Raw genomic sequence first — 20,030 nt, 5'->3', positions numbered from 1 at the left:
CTTGTAATGAAATGCCATATTTCCTACATAATGTAGAACGATACAGGCTTACACAGTAATCTTCAGTGAAACATCACTTCATGCCTGGATGATAATGCAATCTCAGCAATAAACAAAATAAATAAGTGCAGATACAACTTTCATATGCCCTTCTATGTGATTATATTTTCTTAATGTGAAATACTGACTGTCTGGAGGGCTTTTTAAATATACTAGAATGCTTCTAAAAGAAAAAACCCACAGACTGAAAGTATAACAAGTACAACAGATACAAATCATCTCAGAGCATTAAGTGAACTTACTTTCCTCAGCCAAACAGAGAAACACAAGATACCTCCACATTAACAAGGCAAAGTCCTCAGTGTCCATAACCCATGGTACAAAAGGGAAGGGAATTACATGACTGTTTGGACTGGAGCTCAAGGCCTTGGAGAAAAAGAAAATCACACAACTGGTCTTACAAGACGAATCCCAGTCCATCTGGGAAATCTTTATTCTTCACTAAATGCTTCCATGAGAAAAAAAAAAAAAAAAAAAAAAAAAAAAAAAAAAAAAAAAAAAAATCACTAAAAATGCAGGTCTAAATCAAGCCGGGTCTTCTGTAACAAGACACAGTTTGTCATTAACTACCTTGCTTTAGTACTTTTTTGTTTTACTTCCTTATTCCAGCAGGGAATGAAGAGCATGCAGCTCTATCGGTAACCTCAATCATTGCAAAACTATTTGTTTAAACGTGCTTTCGGGACATCCTTAGCACAATCACGCCAGACAAGCACATAGAAATTAATCCTACAACAAGAGAAAGTCTGGATCTCAGTGACAGCAATTAAAGAATCGAATGTTGCAGCAGACTGGCTTTTACCTTGCTATGGGCAAAATCCAATAAGAGCTAAATCTCTCTATAGAGACACAGAAATAAAAATGGAGTGCTGAGTAAGTTATTTCAGATGCCAGCTTTTCAAGATGGAACCAAGAGCAGAAGAGGCAGTGTCCAGAAGTTGGCTGGGATGGAAACAGAAGACAGCACCACAAAACCCTTCTCAGTGAAGGCAAGCGTTTACCAAAGCACAGACTCCTACATTGGCCCCATAGATTGTCTATCAAAGAACTGATAAAACCAGTGCCAGACGCCCCTGCTGCCCATCTGCTCCCACTCCTCTCCAACCATTACTCAGCCCAGACAAGAGGATGACAGAACCTCTCCCTTCCCCTTCAGCTACTACCAAATAGGCTCACAGAAGGCATGATGTTCTCCCACGAGTACATCTCTGCTGCTAGGTATTCTCACCAGCACAAAAAAAAACATGCTAATTGCTTTATTCGCCCTTGCCTTGCTAGCTCCGCTCAGAGTTGGTAATAAACAGTAGGAAATCATGTTCAACAGCACAGCTTTCTAAATTATGATTATTCACTATAAATCACTTTTTACATGTTGCTTCAGACAATGTTCCTCAAGAATAAGATCCATCTGCAGTGAAATGCTTGGCGATTTTAATATGCAAACCTCCCACAGAGATGATGTCTCATTTTAATTATTCTTTCGGCTTAATGGGTTTTCATTAAATTAGAGGAAGGAGCAATTATCAGGGTGAATAGCTAATGTTACAAAGGTAAGCTCCCATGACTATACAGCAAAGGCAGTTCTGCTAGAGAAGGTGGAAAAACACTAATAACGCAATGTAAACTCTTCCTTTGCAGCATGCAAAACTACCCTGGCAGTAAACATTAAGATATCACTGACAAACATACATCAGAATGACAACTAGTTTACAAACCAGGTCTTGCCTAACAAAATTAATCTAGCATTCAAAATTACAGATACATTTCATTCCATCCAGTAAGCTACCGCAAACCCAGGCCTAAAACTCCAGATGCCAGGGAGAACGGAATTCTGAGCCACCAAAGAAGTGAAACCGCTGCTTATCGACTCACCGCTTCTCCCCAGCCAATCAGTTAGTCGACTCAGGGGCTTACTGTCAGGCTCTTCACTACTTGAAAGCTCTCCCAGCCTGAGCACTGGCTGGAATGACCACACTCATGTTAATTAAGTTGTTGATCGAGAGGTTAAGGCTCATGTTTGCTTTATCAGCATTTCAACTTGAACCAGGGAAACTGAGCTGCTGTGGGATAAGCGGAGCAGCAGATATCATGCAAGACTTGGAAATTAATACACACTAAGAGAAAAGGAAGCCACCTCTGTTTGTCAAGTCCCAGCTCCAGCAGGGGCAACGCAATGGGCACAGCAGCAGAGAGCTGCAGCAAAGCCTACACTGCAGGCGCAGCCCCTCTTCTCTACATCTAGGCTTTACATCTCCAGAGCCCTTCTCATCTCCACGCAGGCAGACAGAACACTCAAGGCAAATGGCAGTCATTCTTCCCATGACAAAAGGACAAGCAGCAGGCTTGGGTGCACGCACAACATAGCAACTAACACCACCTTCCAGGCATTTGGTGGGTACAGAGCACAAGCAGGAAACTCGAGCGAGCCCAAAGGCTTTTCAACAAGCTTGCTGTCGAGGGCAGCACTCACCTTGCCGCACATCACCTGCTGCTCAGGCAGTTCCTTTTCCTCACTTGCAATATTTCAAGCAGCTACAGGGCACAAGCTCACCTCCTCAAGTAGGCTCAACTTCGTCCTCAAGGGACTCGTGCTGAAATCAACACTATTTACAAATGGATGATCCCTTAAATTAACTGCTTACACCAGAGCTGGTGGAAATGCTCCAGAAGTTACACTACCACTAACAGTGCATCATCTGCTCTTAAATCATGTGAGTTAATCAAATTACATGCCTTGTTAGTTAATTAGCGCAGGAGTCACTGATTATAACTTCTTTTCCACTGTTTATCTATATCAGCTAACATATCGCATCACTGCAATTGCAATAAAGGCTGCTGTTAGCAAATTTTGGAAATAACAGCTGTTCAAAAGAGTACCAACTACACTAGCAATGCAGTCCCGAGGAGCAGCCTGAACACAGCCAGCAGCCCTGGGTGCCACACTAGTGAGCAACACTCATTTCCAGGACTCATTATTGACACAGCACAGTCCACTCCAGCGCTCTGCTTCAGAGAATGTCAAGAGTCACTGCCGCACAGAATAATGAGACACCGAAAAATACAGCTTCTGTTCTGGCTTCATACAAAAGCAAACCCAGCCATCTTTTCCTTCCCTTCTACAGAAGATCTTCAGGAAAGCTCAGAGCCACAGCCCCTCAAAATTGGAAGTGATCTCAAAAAAAAAAAAAAAAAAAAAAGGTAACACACATTGAACTTGGCAAAGCATGCTCTTCAGCCACATGTACAAGAGATCTAAATGAGGATGCTACCATAAGGTGGTGAGTCTCTGGAGCCAAAAATCAGATAGAGAGGGTACATTTTGCATACAATTTTGCATTTTACTGATGGCACCCTGAGCTCACTCCCTCCATCTACACCCCTCCCCCTCCTCCCCCCCCTCCAGGGGCATTTGCCATCTAGAAACACACTTCAGCTTTGTCAACTGACTATGCAGAGGGAGTGAATGATTTGTCATTTTAGAAATTTCAATAATTCTGATTTCTCATTGGCAGAGATAGCCTACAACCCAGATTTTCAGAGTAACGCCAAGACTCAGCAAAGCAGAAGAGGCTGAAAGCCCAAGTTGCTCAGTGCAGAAGATCCCAGCCTCACCCCAGCAGGGCTGCTCAGAGAGCAGCACTCGCCTCCCTGGTGAAGGGCTGTGTCCTTCAGCATGCACATCTGAGCACCAGAGCTCAGCAGTTGTTAGCTGATCCTTAAAACAGAGGCCTCTGGCTCAGTTTCTTTACCTGCAGAGAGAAATTACAGTGCCCAGTGCTACTTCTGGCAGCAAACAGACCTGGCTACATCCACACAAAGGTTTTGATTTCCAGTCCAGTAAAGCCTTTTAATCACAGGAATAATCCAACTAAAGGCAGTGAAATCACCCCACAAGTTCAAAGTTAGTATATGATGACATGCTCTCGTGGTCAGAAGCTCCAACAGTGGCACTCTGAACAGTTGCTTAATTATTTTTAAAGCATTTTGCTTCCTTACTACTAAAAATCATATGCTTTTTCATTTTCTTTATGCAATTTGTAAACAAATGTGTGCCATGAATTCATTCTCCCTTCTGTTTTCTTTACCTTAGAAAAATCATTTGCGTGTTGCTGCTGAAGAAAATTAACTCCAAGCTGCCTGCTTGATTTACTAACTGCATGATAATGGCACGGGGCACAAAACATTTGTCAAGGCCTCTCTCTGCTCAAGTATAATTCCTCCTGTCAGCTTCTTTAGATTTATATTGAATGTTATAGCCACCCTTGTTTTGTGGGACACACGTGAGCACACGTTTACACCTTCGCCCCAAATATGAATAATTCCATCTCTGTGAAGCCCTGCACACAGTTCCCCAGCAAAGAGGCACAACCACAGCTAACACACTTAGTCTCCCCCTGCAAGTTTCATACGAATTATTTGAGAGTTCTAACAATTTTCAAAAATGCCACAATAATAACTGTATTATCTTTTTACACCATAATTATGATTTTGAGCATCGCTTTTCTTATTTCATCTGAGCACACCACAACTCATGAATAAAATATGACAACTTTGATAGCATCCATTGCTGTGGGTTCATCCGTAGCAGCAAACGTGCTCAGGGTACTAAGTGCTCCCTCTTGCTCCACAAGCCTTTGTTTTGGAAAATAAGCTTTTATTTAAATAGAACTGCCACATGTGTCCCTCTTTTTTGCATTTCTTGCCGTTAGCAATAACACCAGCAATCATGTTTACTTTCTGTTTTAATGACTACATTTTGAAACAATTAGGATGGCGTAAAGCTAGAGAAGCAGAATATCCCATCTGAAAGCTGGTACTTGCAAGACATCAAAAACCATTAAAAGCACCGCTAGCATCAGAGAACAAAAGACTAACACAGAGAGAGGAATACTATCATTAAGAAAAAAAACTTAATTCTGTTCTGGTTTTGTAATTAATTACAATGAAGCAAACCTAAGCAACTTCCCCCGTTTTGCTAAGAAGACTACTGTAACTAATAGTGCAGAGTGCTGCTCTGACAGCTCCTCAGTAAATTCCCCTACAAGGAAGGCTGGAGATAAAGGCCAATGCATGAGGTTTCCAAATCATCAGCATTTCCCAATTTATACTCCAAATGTCACTTTCTAAGCTGCACTGCTTCATCTTTCAAACAGCATGACGAATATCTGCGGAGACCTCCACAGACCACAAAAACCATGACACATGCATCAAGCCCACTCTCCTCCCACACACCTTGGCTTAGTTGTTTTCCCTAGTCCTGAGAACAGGCTCTGAAATTCCAACAGTGGTACAGGCAGTGAGCAGAGAGAGAAGCAGAGACGGATCTGTGCGCCGGCTGTAGGCAGCCTTTCATCAGAGAAGCAACGAGTATTTTACCTCCAAGATCCAGTTTCATGCTTGTTGCACTCTCAGGGCATCCACGCTACCTTGCAGCTTACAAAACACAAAAGGAAAAGGCAGGAGAAGAAGGAGCAGTGAGAAACACAACTGCCTTAACACCACCAACTTGGCCACTGTAGGAATCATCTGCTCCCACTACTGGAGAACTCCCAGCTTCAACTGTAGAAGCTACCCATATGCACGGGGGGAGCACAGGCACCTAGAGCAATCCCTGCAGCTGCAGTCATCCTGTACTACTTTTGATTATTTTTTTCCTATTTACACCGGAGAGGATCAGTGGGACATCCAGAAACATTAGCAGACAGGCTGGGAGGATGGGGAGTGAGAGATTTTAGGAAGCCAGAACACCAGCCCTCAGACAGAGTACTGCCCCTCTATTCACAGGCCCCTCTATTGTCAGAGCTAGAATCAATTTGGCTGTTTTAGCAGGTAAGCAGCCTACGTAACTACTGATTTAATGAATGTTTTAGTGGACACCAGGTGCCGAAATCTTCTGCTCCATTTACTTAAAAAAAAAAAAAAAAAAAAAAAAAAAAAAAAAAAAAACCCACACTACTAATGCTCTGCATTTTGTATCATTGAAAAGGCCACAAAAGGCAAAGCAATCACATGATATAGTGCCATAAACCAGCACAGTATGACATGATTACTTCTCACCATTTATGTGGCAAAAATGAAAAATGAGGGAAAAAATGTCCCTCTCGTGTCATTTATACACCCACACTGCAGGTGGCAAGATTAATCTAGAGTTTGGCATAGAAGAAGCAGGCTGAGGTCTCAACTAGCATCTAATTTTTATTCTTGATAGGTAGTTGAAGACAGCAGGGCTTTTCACTGCAGGAAGTTTTCCATGCCCACCTCTTGCATTTAGTCTGTATCTGCTTTTGTGTACCTTTTTAAGATACAAAAATCTTAGAAAATAAACATCATCACGTGTCTTTTTTCATTTAATTAAGCAGAGCAAACAGAAATATTCCCTTCAAACAGACATTAACATGTTTCCATTAAAACCGTTTTGAGAAATCTAAAGACCCCTCTTGGGGTTCAGAGCACCCATAAAAGGACACAAGGCTTCACCATCTACAATGAGAACACAGTGCTTCTGCTCCATGAGCCATTTTACCAAGCAATGCTCCTGTTCAGCTCTCTTTGATCCCAGCACCTGGCCCACAAGCCAGACCTGCAGCAGTGGGTGCAGGGCTCTCCACCCCTGGGCAGAGGCACAACTCCAGCAACCACCCCACATCCCTTCAACTTCCCAGGGCTATCACTAGCACACACACCCGCTCTGTGGAACATCACAGAATGGTACTCTTACCATACTGTAATTCTCATTTTCTAAATAAGTAATTAACAAAACCCGATTATGCGCAGCATAATAAGACTTAGGAGTATCAGGTCACTCATATCCTTTTGGGGGGAGGGGTGGAAAAGACATTTTTGCTGTGTTTCTGTTCTGATGAAGATACAAGAAACTCAAACTGTTATTCTCACGTTATCTAAACTGATCTCCTCTCATTTTAAGAACCTAGCTGCTCATGCAGCGGGGGGAAGCGTGTCACATTTACCAGCAATGTCAGAAACCAATTCCTCCACTCCCTCTCCCCACCCACTGAACAGTACAGACCTTTTGCTTTCTTTCTGCTTATCTTCCTTACAGGACTTTGTCAACAGTTTGCCAGAAGCATTGCAGGCTTTTAGCATACTACAGAAATACTGAAGTGCTTCTTCCACGTCCCTCTGTACTTGCCACAGCAGCAATGAAGATAGACAAGGAGAACAATTATTATCACCCAGCAAAGCAAAAATAACTGCCAAGAGCAGAGGCAAGGCGTGCTCAGAATTCTTCCCTCATCATTAAAGACATGACGGGAAATCCAAAAAATGTCAAGTATAACAGAAGGGAGGATGACAACTTTCAGGATGGAAAAAAAATTGGAAATCAGTCATTGTAGTTTTGTATGGCCGTGTTTCTATTTTAGATTATGCTTATATTTTATTTTTAGGAGGGTGAGGGGTTAAAATGAGTATAATGAATAAGAAAGTCTGTGAGGATTTACAAACTGTATTTTCACGTATGTGGGATACATTTTAGTCTTAGGGCTGCTTTGCTGTAATTCAAATTGAGACAGGAGTGGAAACAGCCAACACTGGATAGGTATACAGAAGCATCTTAAAAACCATGACTGAGCTCTGGCAAAGGGAATAGCAGATTGCCTAACTTCAGAGCATGAGAGCACCGTTCAATATTTAGGTCTCTAGTAGTTGTTCCTTTCTTGATGATTCAGTTCACTCATCTCCACCCAGCTCATTGTACCTTGACTCCAGATCATCTCCCTCTACTGAAAGTGGTCAGTTTTGCAGAAAGCATAAACCCCTTAGGCTCATTTCTTCATTGCCAAAAAAAAAAAAAAAAAAAAAAAAAAAAAAAACCTACATCACTTACACAAAACTAAAACATGAGCCATATTGAAAGAACAAACATAAATAAGAAGTTAAGCAGGTGTCAGTATTGAAGCCACAGAGGAAACCTTGCTCAGCCCTGCAGGAACACGTTACAACACCAACCTCAATGGCAGGATCACACACTGCTTTCCAGAGGGGCCCTGCCTCAGTCACTGCACAAAGCAAAGAACAAACAGCAAGTAACACCAGTTAACAAATAAGGATGTTGGCTTATTTTTATTGTTCAAGGCACACCTTGAAGAGTAAATCCACTGTATTTAAATCCTCCTCTGAAGACAGAGCAGAACATGACCAAGTTAATTATTCTAGCGCAGTATCTGAGACAACAATTAATTAATTCTTTTCACACCACTGCTGTTAGAGAAAAGGGTATTAGTACCTCAGCTTTACAGGTGAACAACCTAAGCAGAGAAAATTAAGGCTCCAAGTCACTAATTAAATACACACAATCCAAGTTTTATCCTCCAAAAACATTTGTTAAAAGTTAGCACAAAGCACAGACACCCAGCGCTGCCAAATCTGAGCTTCCAGTGCTTTTTCCCCAAATTTGCTGTCCTTACTGCAAGCAAACCTTCACCCGAACCCTACCCACCCAATGCAAGACTGCAGCACTTAAGCTTTTTCCCTCAGTTCCAGCTACTCACCTCTTCCTCCAGGCTGCATCTCTGGTGACCATCCTCCTTATCCCAGTGCCCACATCCCTTGCCCTCAGCACCCTCACACCACTCGTCACTGCTTTCCTCCCAGCCACCACCAATTCCCTCATGGGCCTCAAGCTCCTTGCCACAGCTGTTTCTCTTCTCTCCCCTCCAACTACCTCCCTGTGAGTTCCAGTTTCCTTGCCCTGCCTGTCACTGTTAATCTCATCCAACTGCTACTCACCACCCATTTCCCAGCATCAATCTGTATCATTCCCTGCCTCTCGGCAGAGCTCCTTTATCCCAGCTGAATTACTGGCTCTTTACATACCCCTGCATTTCCAGCTTTACTTCCCTCCTTTTCAAGCTTTCAGAGAAGTCTGGGGAAGAAGGGTGAAAAGCATGAGAGCAACTACAATCTCAAAGAGACCGAGTACCTGCTCACCATCCTGCTGACAGACATGAGCCGGAGAAGCTGCACTTTCTTTCATCACCCTCAGACAGGGCCACCAAGGAGCAACAGGCCCCCAGATGCTCAAACACACTGCCCGGTTTTTCCCCATAGAACTGCCATGGATCCAGGTAGTCACCCATGAAAGCACATCAGTGAATTTAGCCACTCAAACTTTCTGGCATCTTCGCTCTTAACAGCATTTGACAGAGCAGCTTTCACCCCACCAGCATCCCTCACACAGCCAAGCCCAGGTGCCGGCCCAGTCCCCAGCCAACAGAGCCAGCAGCTCCAAAGTTCTGAGTAAATCCTAAAATGTGCTCTGGTGTTAGCCATAGCATCGTTACAGTTGGAAATTACCTCAGAGATCCCCCAGTTCAACCCCAATCCACCCTCACCAACCACATGCCCATAGTTCTGAAACATCCCCAGGGATGGTGACCCCCCGACCCTGTCATGGTTCTATGTTGTTTTTTTGTTTGTTTGTTTTTGGGTTTCAGTATTCCACATCAAAACATCATGTAGTGTACGGTGTATTAAAGTGTCACTGCCCCACGCTGGGCGCCAAAAGTCTGTCACGGAGTTGACCAGATCAATCTATGTCCGTGACAGGGGCAACAGGCCTCTGCCCTCCCCCCCCATTCCTTCCCATTTTTGTGGGACTGGGGTTGGGGGGGAGGGCAGAGGCCTGTCGCCCCTGTCACGGACATAGATTGATCTGGTCAACTCTGTGACAGACCCCCAGGCAGACTGTGCCAGCACCTCAGCAGAAATGGTCGATACTGGAAACACTACCGCACGCTCGGGGCAGCAGGCCTGCACCTCAGGCCTGCACAATGCTTTCACTCACACAAAGGGTTTTTATTTCACCACTGCTCACTTCTCTCACACTGCAACTCTCATACTGCAACTCTGCACTTGGGTAAAACAGGAAAAAAAAGAGGGTAAAAATGCAAAATCCACTTCTGAACACAGATCCATGCCAGGTGCTGAGGTGCTGGCAGCAGAGATGCTATGAGGAGAATCTCTGTGAGCAGACATGGCAAATGTCCCTGCAGAGCACTCTTGGCACCTCAGGAAAACATGTAGGAAAAAAAAGGGGCAAAAAAAACAGCTAGGGGGGCTAAGCAGGCACCCAGCTGCCAGCCAAGGCCAGTGAAGAGCTGTACCCAACAATAAATAAAAGCAACTCAATAAAGGCCCCTCTTCCAAAGCACAAGTGGGAGGCAGGAGGGAAAGACCTCTGCACCACTGGTGTCCCAAACCTCTCCCACATGACAACAGTGAGAGAAGTGCTCTGCTCCTCAGAGCTGAAGGAGGAGCAGGGCTGAAGTGCCCATGGCGTGCCCCCCCCTGATTTGCTTTCTGCCAGGTAAAAATGACCTCCTGTTTGCTATGAACATCCCAGGAGAGATAGCATGAAGCAATGGCCCTGGCTGATTACCTTGTATTAAGAGCAAGCAACACATTCAGCTCCAAAACTCAACTTCAAAGGGGTCTGGAAACACCTTCACTCTCTGAGAGAGAAATTAGCAAGTCAAGAAGGGAGCTGTCTAGAAATTGGGATCCGTAACATTCTGAGAGAAAATAGCTACAGGGACGAACGCGCTGCTTCTGGAAGCTCCCAGGAGCATACTGAGAAGCACCTCTGCCCTGCAGCCCTGCTCTCCCTTCCACCTGAATCAGGACGACCCTCTCATTGCAGGAACTCAACAAGATTTCCTCACAAAAGAGTGCTCTATGCTCGAAGACACCCGTTTTTCTTTCTCCTTTCCTGTCAGAGGAAAATACAGCTGTATAGAAAAAGAAGCCAGAAGTAACCAATACAAAGCAGGAAGGAGCACGGCTGAACTCTGTGCCGCAGGAGCCACAGGCCAGGTGTTTCCCTTATAAATTCAGTGCTTGTTTAATACAAGTAAAAGAAATAGCAAAGCAAAAAAGGACTTCATAGAGGTGGACCTTTAACAGTATGTGGTGGTGGTCAAAACTACTCCGAGCTACAGACAGCACATAGAGTGAAAAGACAGTTCCTAATTTAAAGACCAAGTTTAAAAATACTGCCAGATTGGTAGGAAGGAGAAAAACAAAACCTTAATCAACTCCTTGTGGGAACTGCTTTGTAAGTAATGACTTTAAGCCTCTATCAAAGAGGTTCAAGGGAGGTGTTGAGGGAAGAAGAATTAGAAAGAAATGAGTGTAGCTGACAGGTTGTAAAAGGAATAAAATTTTCCTTCCACAATGAGAACTGAGTGCTGAACAAAAGTCACTGATTAAGGTAATCGCATAATGTAACAGGCTAAAGATTGGGCTCACTCTGCCCAAAAAAGCTCTGGAAAAAGCTGACCAGCTAAGTGCCTCCTCAGGCTTTATGTATAACTAAAGCCTTTCTCTGCTTCTGAACCTTCAGGCTGAGGTTTCCCCCCTGTGGGAGGCAAAGCAAGCCCTGCTTCTCTGCTATCTGAAGTATAGGATGGGACTGAGCTCCATTAAGCAGGATATTCACTGCTCAGTGCTTCTTAACATACTAGAACATATACCATAATCCTGTTATAGTAACTCCAGTATCATTTCCTCTTGTTGCCAAGATAGTATTCACAAAGGTGTTTCATGCAATCTTTGTAAGACATTGTTGTAACGCATTAAGGGGGTGATCAGTACTTCCAATACATTTCTTTGAGTTAGATTTCCCACCCACTCCCCTAAACTGATTCCCTGAATTCTTCAAACTCATGGCTGGAGGCAAAAAGATGTGCAGTTGGACACCAGGACCACGGGATCCCATTCCCCAAGAGCACTCTAGTCATGAGTTTCCCCTCACCTTCTTTTAAACTTTTCTGTTAGAATAAGCAGACTGGATGCGACAATTATTCCCCCCTACTCTTTCAATTATTAATGACAAATAAGACACCACAATTTTAGGGATAACATGCTGTTTGCACAATTGCAACTGTGAGTTAGAAACTAAATTTCATCATCTAATTTGTGCTGTCGGCACCTACACCACTTTTCTGATTCCCTCATCCCCATTTCATAGAGAATGGGACTGAAACGTCCAAGTAACGGAACTTATCAATGAAAAAAAAAATATCAAGCTGAAATAATCAAAGAAAAAATCCCAATAGGACCACTCAGATGACTGCACTTAATTGCAGGTTTCTATGCTTTTCTGAATTAGAAACAGATTTGCTTGTCCAAAAGCAACCCACATCTCTCAATTGCCACTTTGGTTCTGTCATGCTGTCACACAGTTTGCAATGGAGTTAAATTTAATTCTTTGCCTGTAAAACTGTTTTGCATGGCAATCCGAATTTCAACTCTTACTATCAGTATTATAAAATCAGAATACTGCACTGGCTACAACTGAGGTAGCTTTGGACTTCAGGGGAAAAGTCATTCTACATTTCCTCTGTGATACATCAAATCCTGAGGTCAATCTCCAGAAGTTTTGTAACAAACAGTACTTCTATAAGAGAGCTAATGCCACTGATCAAAAAGTCAAATTAAAGATAATCATTTATCTTCCTACTGTGCACTTGCTCCTTTTATCTTTCTGCCTCTAAATGCAACTGAGCATCCAAAACTCATAAAGCTTCCAGCACCAATGAGCTTAATTCACACAGGAAGAACCTTGCTAGGGAAAACGATTCACATTTTCACTACAGCGCTATGCAATCTGGTCTGGGGCAAAGTTACCATTTCTCTACCTCACTGATTTAGACTTGCAGGGATGCACAATGTAACACTCCCAGTTTGAACAGCTCTAGCAAAGTTCTATCAGGAAAAACATCTTACAAGACAGAAAATGTTCCCTGGGGAGCATTTGTCTAAGCTCAGAGCCCTATTACATTGCTGCAGGGACACAGCCAAAGTGGGGGTGAGGAGCAGGCAGAACTGCCCTGTGAAAACCACATGCCAGACAACAAACTCACAAAATCACTTTCTCTGAACTAGGAGACTCTGAGCAGTGAAAGCACAAAGTGAAGAGGTCTCCTAATGAGGTGCCCTTATCAGCCATCCGCCTGCCAGGTGTGGGGGGAGCCCGTCTGCCTGCTGCCCCACATACTGACAGGAGAGCAGCAAGGCACAGCACATACCAGCTACTAACATCTGGTAAGAGCTGATCAGAGCAAAGCTCTGCTGAAAGAGAGCAGCAAATCCAGCAGGATACAGACATTTTTCAAGTAAGCACTGACTTTCAATCTTTTCTCTCCCCCAGGACTGTCACGTTGGCTGGATTTCTGTGAAATTCTGTGGGGAAAGAAAGTACAACTTCTTCCAACCTATGCTTAGCAGTTGCCCATACATCCCTGTGGGCTCTGTACTAGTCTTAGGGTATGGCAAGATAAAAATTGAAATTAAGTACCTTCCGGTTCCAGCCAAAGGACCTGGCACACAGCCTAACTGTAGCTGTAAAGTAAGTCACCTCCATTACTAAATAAGACTTCATACAGCTGCTGACATTTAACAAATAACAGACAGGAACAAGAAGGGAAGCAGCCAGCAGGCAGCCACAGACTTCCATCCTATCCAACAGCAGCAGCAAAAGAGCTCTCACAGATCTCTCTCAGGAAGGAGCAATATTCCAAAGGTCTTGAGTCTTTTCCTAGCTCAAGGGCTGACGAGCTTACCTGAAGACAGTAACTTCCTATGCCATCTTCCAAGAAGTTTCATACTATAAACAATATCCAAGAACAAGACTATTCCTGTGTGCATTGAAAAGATTTTTTTTTTTTTTTTGCTGGAGGAATTAGAAAAAGCTTTACTTAGCTAATTACAGACTCTGAATTGTATATTCATTTCATATCATGAACTCTTGTTCACGTGAGCGGACATTAAAAAACAGATGTTCACAGAAGCATTGAGCTTTGCAGGCAGTACTTTTTTTTTTTTAAGTCAGTCTTCTCTAAAGTTTGTAAGTTGCAGGTGCAGCCTATCAAGGCAAACAGGACTGAATAGACATAAGATTTACACCATTCAGTCTCAATCAGTGTCGTGTCCCCCCCCCCCCCCCCCCCCCCCCCCCCAAAAAAAAACAACCCACATCTTAGTCATCTTCCCTACAGCTACAACTCCAAGTCTGTAACATCTCACTATGAGAGTTCATCAGCACAGGTGCTGTTAGCTGCACAGAATGGCAGTTGGAAATAATCAAGTAATTTAAGTTTGTTAGGCCACTGCTGCAGTCTTTGGAGGAATACCTGTACTGCAGCATTGGTTTTTGTGTTACAGATGAAGTCAAGTGTATCAAATGAAAAACTACTTTCTGCAGGTAACTTTAAGTGATTAAATTAACACCCATCTTCTGGGCACTGATCTGGCGAACAGTGAAAATTCACTTCTCAGCATAGCATAGAAGATTGGAAACATGATTAACAAGATCTGAGATGGTCTCCAGAAGTGTCTGCTTTGCCACTTAACCTTGACCAGGCAAAAAACAGAGGGATTCTCCGTAACAGATGCTCCTACCCACACCTTAATGTTTGTTAATCTCTAGTGACATGAGTGTCCCTCTTATGAGACTTTGTCTCTTAATCTGGGCTTCTGGAAAAGCTTCCCAATTCATCCTGCATTTCACTCCATTAAAACAAAAAATGTTTCTCAAGCATTATCTTAGAATATTGGATGAAAAATTACCTTTCAAAGTGACTGGTACTTAGTTCTGACAGTTAAACACAATACAGTTTGATCTTCTCACTTTGGTGGTTCTCAGTTAATGAAAGACTTGCTACACATTACTAACCAGTGTCAAGACATTATCTGCCTTCTCCTGTCTACACAGCTTCAGCTCTGTGCATCTCTTTCATGTGTACAATGACAGAAAGTACCCAAGAATACAACAGTCTATACCTTGGAACCATTTTGACATGCTTAATTGGAAAAAAAATACTGGGGAGTGTCATAAATCTACCAGAAAAAAAAAACTTCTCTAGAGGCTGCTAACCTTGGTGATCTGGCAGCACACAAAAATCAAGAACCAACCAAAACCTTACATATTTGAGCAAAAGAAAGTGACAAGTGAGACCATTATTACAGGGATTCAGGCATTAAAGCTCTTGTGAGCTCACACAGACAGAATTGGGGAAAGAGAGTCAAGAACACGTGTCTTACCTTGAAATAAAAATGCTTTGCTGGCATTGTGCAGTCCTGGCACTTGTGTTACCCCAATGGTTGTATTCATGAGATCCAGTTCTGTGATGATATCAATTTGTAAGTCAGGATCCATTCCAAATCCTACAGCTGGGATGAGGGAGACAGAGTTAGGTCAATTTTTATTTCAAATCAGATAATGAAAAGCATGGAGAAGAATACCTAGTGTAGGCATTTCCATTATCTTTACACACACATCCCATATACAGTAATTACTTAGAAGACACAGTAATTCTGTTGCAAGAAAAAAAAGATATTCTTTTCCAAATCTTTCAATTAAACTATTTCCTTTTCACAGCTTTTATTATGCACAACTTGAAACATCACAAAACTGATACGTTAACCCGGCATCTTTTTGAGGCTGAAAGCAATAAATAAAAGCATAAGCACCTACGCAAAAGGATGAAAGAGATGTGCAGCATACAGCTATTGGCTACAGAATTTCCAGGGAGACACAAGGGCTGGAAACTCCTCTCACACTTCACACGTAACTGAGACCAACAGACCAGCCTAAATATGATCTATTTTACCAACTGCACAAAATGACCCTGGAGGAAATATGGTACCAGGATGAAAGATGCCATAATCACAGAGCCCTAGGTGAGTCACAAAGCCAATAAATCTTATGGAGCACATCTTCTGTATTTAAGCTCAGCCAGCCCCCACAAAGCACGCCAGAGCCTACCAACAAATAAGAAATGTTCATTAACTAAACATTCTGATCTGCAGCAGCATGTCCTGTAGAAGGCTGAATCCAGACCTAGATTTAGAAAGGTTCATGCCCAAGAAAAGGCTGGTCAGCCCTTTAATTGATAGGGGAGTCGATGAAATTGACAGAAAAGATGCACACACAAATAGCTTGAAGTTAGTGCCTTCAGAAGTTCAGGGCAACTTAATGGTTACGGTACACTGAATTTTTAAACGTATCTCCTTTCTCAAGGGATGGCAACAGGCCAGCCTGACCGCAGCATCTTTCTCAATGTAGTAATAACTATAGCACGAGACCTGTGCCTGGGACATAGGTCAAACAACCTCAAGCAGGATCCAAGCACTTTCCTAATGAAAATTTTTGCTAACATCATTAGTAATGGGAACAGGTTCTGAGAATGAAAGCCTGATGCAGCCAAGTCAACGGGAAAACTCCCACTGACTTCTGTGGGGCAAGGACATTACCTGTGAAACACATCTGGTTTGATATCCACTGAGTGGACTCCACATTCAGGTCTAAATTGATTTATTTGGCATTCCAAGACTGTACTTCTGGATCATTTAAGCAGTCTGATTCTTTGAAAGGCTCTAAAAAAATTATTGAGGTGTACAGAATGAACAAGAAGTTACGTATTCTGCTCATAAATCATCTGTTCCACAGTACTTTCTCCTTTATTTGGATGTTAAAATGCCTTCTGATAACAAGCTGTGCTAACACAGAGGATGCTATTGCACAGTAAGCTGAGTAGTAAAACAGAGACACTTTTAGTAAAAACAGACAGTTTTAAAAAGGTCTCTATCAACCTTACTCTACAATGAAAACCAAGATGCAGAGGCACTGGCAGAAATGAACCTCCAGAAGTGCCAATATATCAACATGTCCACATACACAGTGCTTTCATGAAGATGTGGGGATAAATACCACTCTGTAGAAAGTTGAAATTGGACAGATGAACCCAGATAAACTTCTCCAAAAAAAAAAACAAAACTTCCCAGGTAGTCAGCAACATCATCAAGTTTCAGTACTACCTGTGTCATCACCCATCCCAGATGCTCAGGCACTGCAGGGCTACAACCGATGCTGAGCATATGAGCAGACCAAAAACACCTGTGAGAAACCTACAGCAACTCTTCCAGTGCAAGGGCTGCAACCTGAGATCCTCCAGCACAAACACAGATAATGAAATATTATTAGAGAGAGCAGCCTTTCTGATCAAAAAATGTTAAAGCAAAGGTTGTTTTAGAAGGAGGAAAAGAAAAAAAAAAAATTATTATTTCTTCAAAAGAATTTTATTCAGGAGAAAAGCCACACATTGTAAACTGTGCAAACTAACTTATCAGACAATCTCACCTCCCCTACCAAGAGGGGAGTATGCTCTTCCTAATTGGAAAGATGTTAGATTGTTAGATGTGTCTGGAGCACCGAGAGCCTACTGCTATGAGGGCAGACAGAGTAGAGACTAAAACTTGCTCAACAGAAAGGACAGACTACATCCAATAAGACAAATCCTGACCCCGTTAAAGGCAATGAATGCTCCACCACTGACATCAAGAGGGTGAGGACAGAAACCACATCCAGCACGTATAGACACTCCCATAAATCACCGAAGCTCCGCTGCTCTGTTAAGGCTATTTATTCCAGCCTGGATACCCGGGGCTCAACAAGTACCGATCAACTGCAGCTCCATAGATTTCAATTTATGCCAGGGGGGGATCCTGTGTGACAACTTCAGTGTGCCCCCTCCCAGCTTTTCAAGTGCTTTCAAGGAAGAAGATGATTTCCAATGTCACAGAATCCATTTAGCAAAAGACTAACATTACATTAAATACATTGTCATTTTTAGTCATTTTCCTGTGCTGGCCCTCCAGCCTACAGCAAGCACTCAGAAGCCTTGTTAAATAATTAATAAACAACAAATCAGCAGCTTCAGTATCATAACTAAGTCTCCTTTTCCCCTGTGGTCTCTCATGCTCTATCAAAAGGATTCCACAAGCATACCAACTGCATCTAGCATGTTCTGCTGCCTCCCTTCAGCAGAAAGAAGGCTGGAAACACTGTTTCTTTTGGAAGTCAAAATTAACCATCAACCCATAAGTCCTTACTGGAGAGCTGTGCAAAGCTTAGGCTTCATCCTGACCAACGGTGCTTTCAATTCCTATTTAAAGTAATTGGGCCATTTCCCTCACATCAGTGGCTTACACAAGCAAAACTCCAGCTAATTCACTCAGGAGGCCGGCACAGAAATCATCTCAGGACTTGGTGGATTTGGCCCAACGCAAATTGAAGGCACTAGAGTAGATTAAAGGATTAAGCCATATAATTATGAGTGATGTCACCAGGAAATCCCTAAAAGAAATTAATTCCACCTCACAGCTCCGACAGCTCATACTCTCTGCTTGCCCCTTTATCACCAGCACTCAAGCCCTGGCAATCACACCACGCTCCAGCTAGCTAACGCGCTCTCTGTATGATGCGTGCAACACATTCAGAATTTCCTCCACCCCGCTGTGTGAGGGCTGCCTGGGGACAGAGAAACTTTCAAAGCACAGCCGACACAGCCCAGCCGTGCCCACAACCATGTGCAATCATTCAGGTGGTAAGTGGAATCTCCACCTGAGGCACTTCGCACGGCCCTCCCGCAGCTCCACCAGTAATTGTTGTACACAAAGAACTTTCCGAGCAGCTTCGCAACCCGAGCAGGAGAGTTCGGGCTCCTATTTACCACCTCAAGCACCTGGGTGCGCTGCTGGGGGGAACGCTGCTAGGAAAGGGCGATCGGCACGCTCTCCCAACTATTCCACGTACACCGCCTCTCAAAACCAACGAACGTCAATGGGAAAACACTAAGAACAATTTTAAAACAGCGCTTCTGCCAATCGCACCGGGAAATCTCCCTGAGAACACCTACGGACACCAGCGAGGAAACGTCCCCCGGGCGAGCAAGGGTGCGCTCGGGATAAAAGGGAGAACAAAGCCGCCGCCGGGAACAGGCTCCGGCAGCGCTCCTCGGGGAAACGGCACTGCGGCCCCACGGGCTGCACCGCGGCCGGCACCGGGCACGGCGCCGCCGGATCAGCCCTCCCCGCTGCTCCCGGCTCGCAGCCCCGCGGGGCGCAGCCGCCGCCCCGAAACTTTCCCTCGCCCACACCAACGCCTTCGGAGCCGCCGCTCCCCGCCGCAGCTCCCAGAGCCGGGGTTCGGCCCACGGCCCCCCGCAAAGTTTCCACCCGCCGGGCTCCTGCCGCGCTCCCCCGGGAGACGGCCCCGCATCCCCGTCCCGTCCCTCACCTGCCCCGGCGGCGGCCGCACACGCCCAGAGGAGCGGGAACAGACCCATCGGCGCGGCGCGGGCGGCGCCCGCCTGCCTCCCTCCCTGCCGGCAGCTGCTGCGAAGAGGAGCCGAGCCGAACGCAGCCTCCGACGCGCGGAGCGGCTCCGGCAGCGGCGGCGGCTCCGCCCGCTGCCCAGGCACGGCCCCGACGCCCCCGCGGCGGGGGCTCCCCGCCCGCCCCCCGCCGTGACGCGCGGGCCCCCCCGGGCCTCGCCAGCGCCGCCGCCCGGCCGCCGGGTGGGAGCGGCCCCGAGCGCGGACCCCGGCCGCCGCCCCCTGGCTCGTCAAAACGATGAGCCCCCTGCGCCGCCCCGTAGGCCGCGGGAACGCCGGAGCGTAGCGCGGAGATCCGTGCCCTGCCGCGGGCTTCCCGGTGTCCTTGCTCGAGTCGCTTAACCGCCCTCTCCTCCACGTCCGTCAAGCGTGAAAAGGAGAAAGCACTTCAGCATACTTGCAAGTCATCGGAGATGCTGCTCCAATGGCTGCTCTAAAGAATCGCTTCACCTACTTTTTTTCTCTCCAGCCACGATTTCCACTCACTCGTATAGAGAAAATTGGTTCTACCTCACAATTTCCCCCCATCCCCTTGGGCACCTGATTTAAAGTTGGGTTAGAGATGATAGGCTGGAGCTCCCATAAGGCTATCCCAGCTGGTCCTGCTTCGTTACAGTTCCAATCAAGCCCCAGCTGGTGGAAAGGCTGAGGGGCTCCTCTCTGCCTTTTCACCTCACCACACTGTGGTTAGGCTCTGCTTAACACAAAGCTAGGCCAGTTCCCACACAAAAAAAAAATATTAAAGTGTACATTTGGAGAAAGCTAGGATGACAC

The 20,030-nt window shown here is 44.8% G+C and overlaps 1 protein-coding gene across 1 annotated transcript in view; it reads right to left on the bottom strand.

Moving 5' to 3' along the window:
* The window catches only part of NELL1 (neural EGFL like 1), a gene marked incomplete at both ends in the record, with an annotated part of 285,943 nt that extends 266,735 nt beyond the window's left edge, over positions 1-19,208 (bottom strand). The window contains 2 exons of the mRNA XM_079537825.1: positions 15,124-15,252; positions 19,160-19,208. Of these exons, the coding sequence (XP_079393951.1) occupies positions 15,124-15,252; positions 19,160-19,208 (178 nt within the window). The remainder of the gene's footprint in view (positions 1-15,123; positions 15,253-19,159) is intronic.
* Positions 19,209-20,030: the final 822 nt, after the last annotated feature.

This window comes from Tetrao urogallus (assembly GCF_951394365.1).
Source record: "Tetrao urogallus genome assembly, chromosome: 6".
Lineage (NCBI taxonomy): Eukaryota > Metazoa > Chordata > Aves > Galliformes > Phasianidae > Tetrao > Tetrao urogallus.
This window is presented reverse-complemented; position numbering and strand designations above follow the sequence as displayed.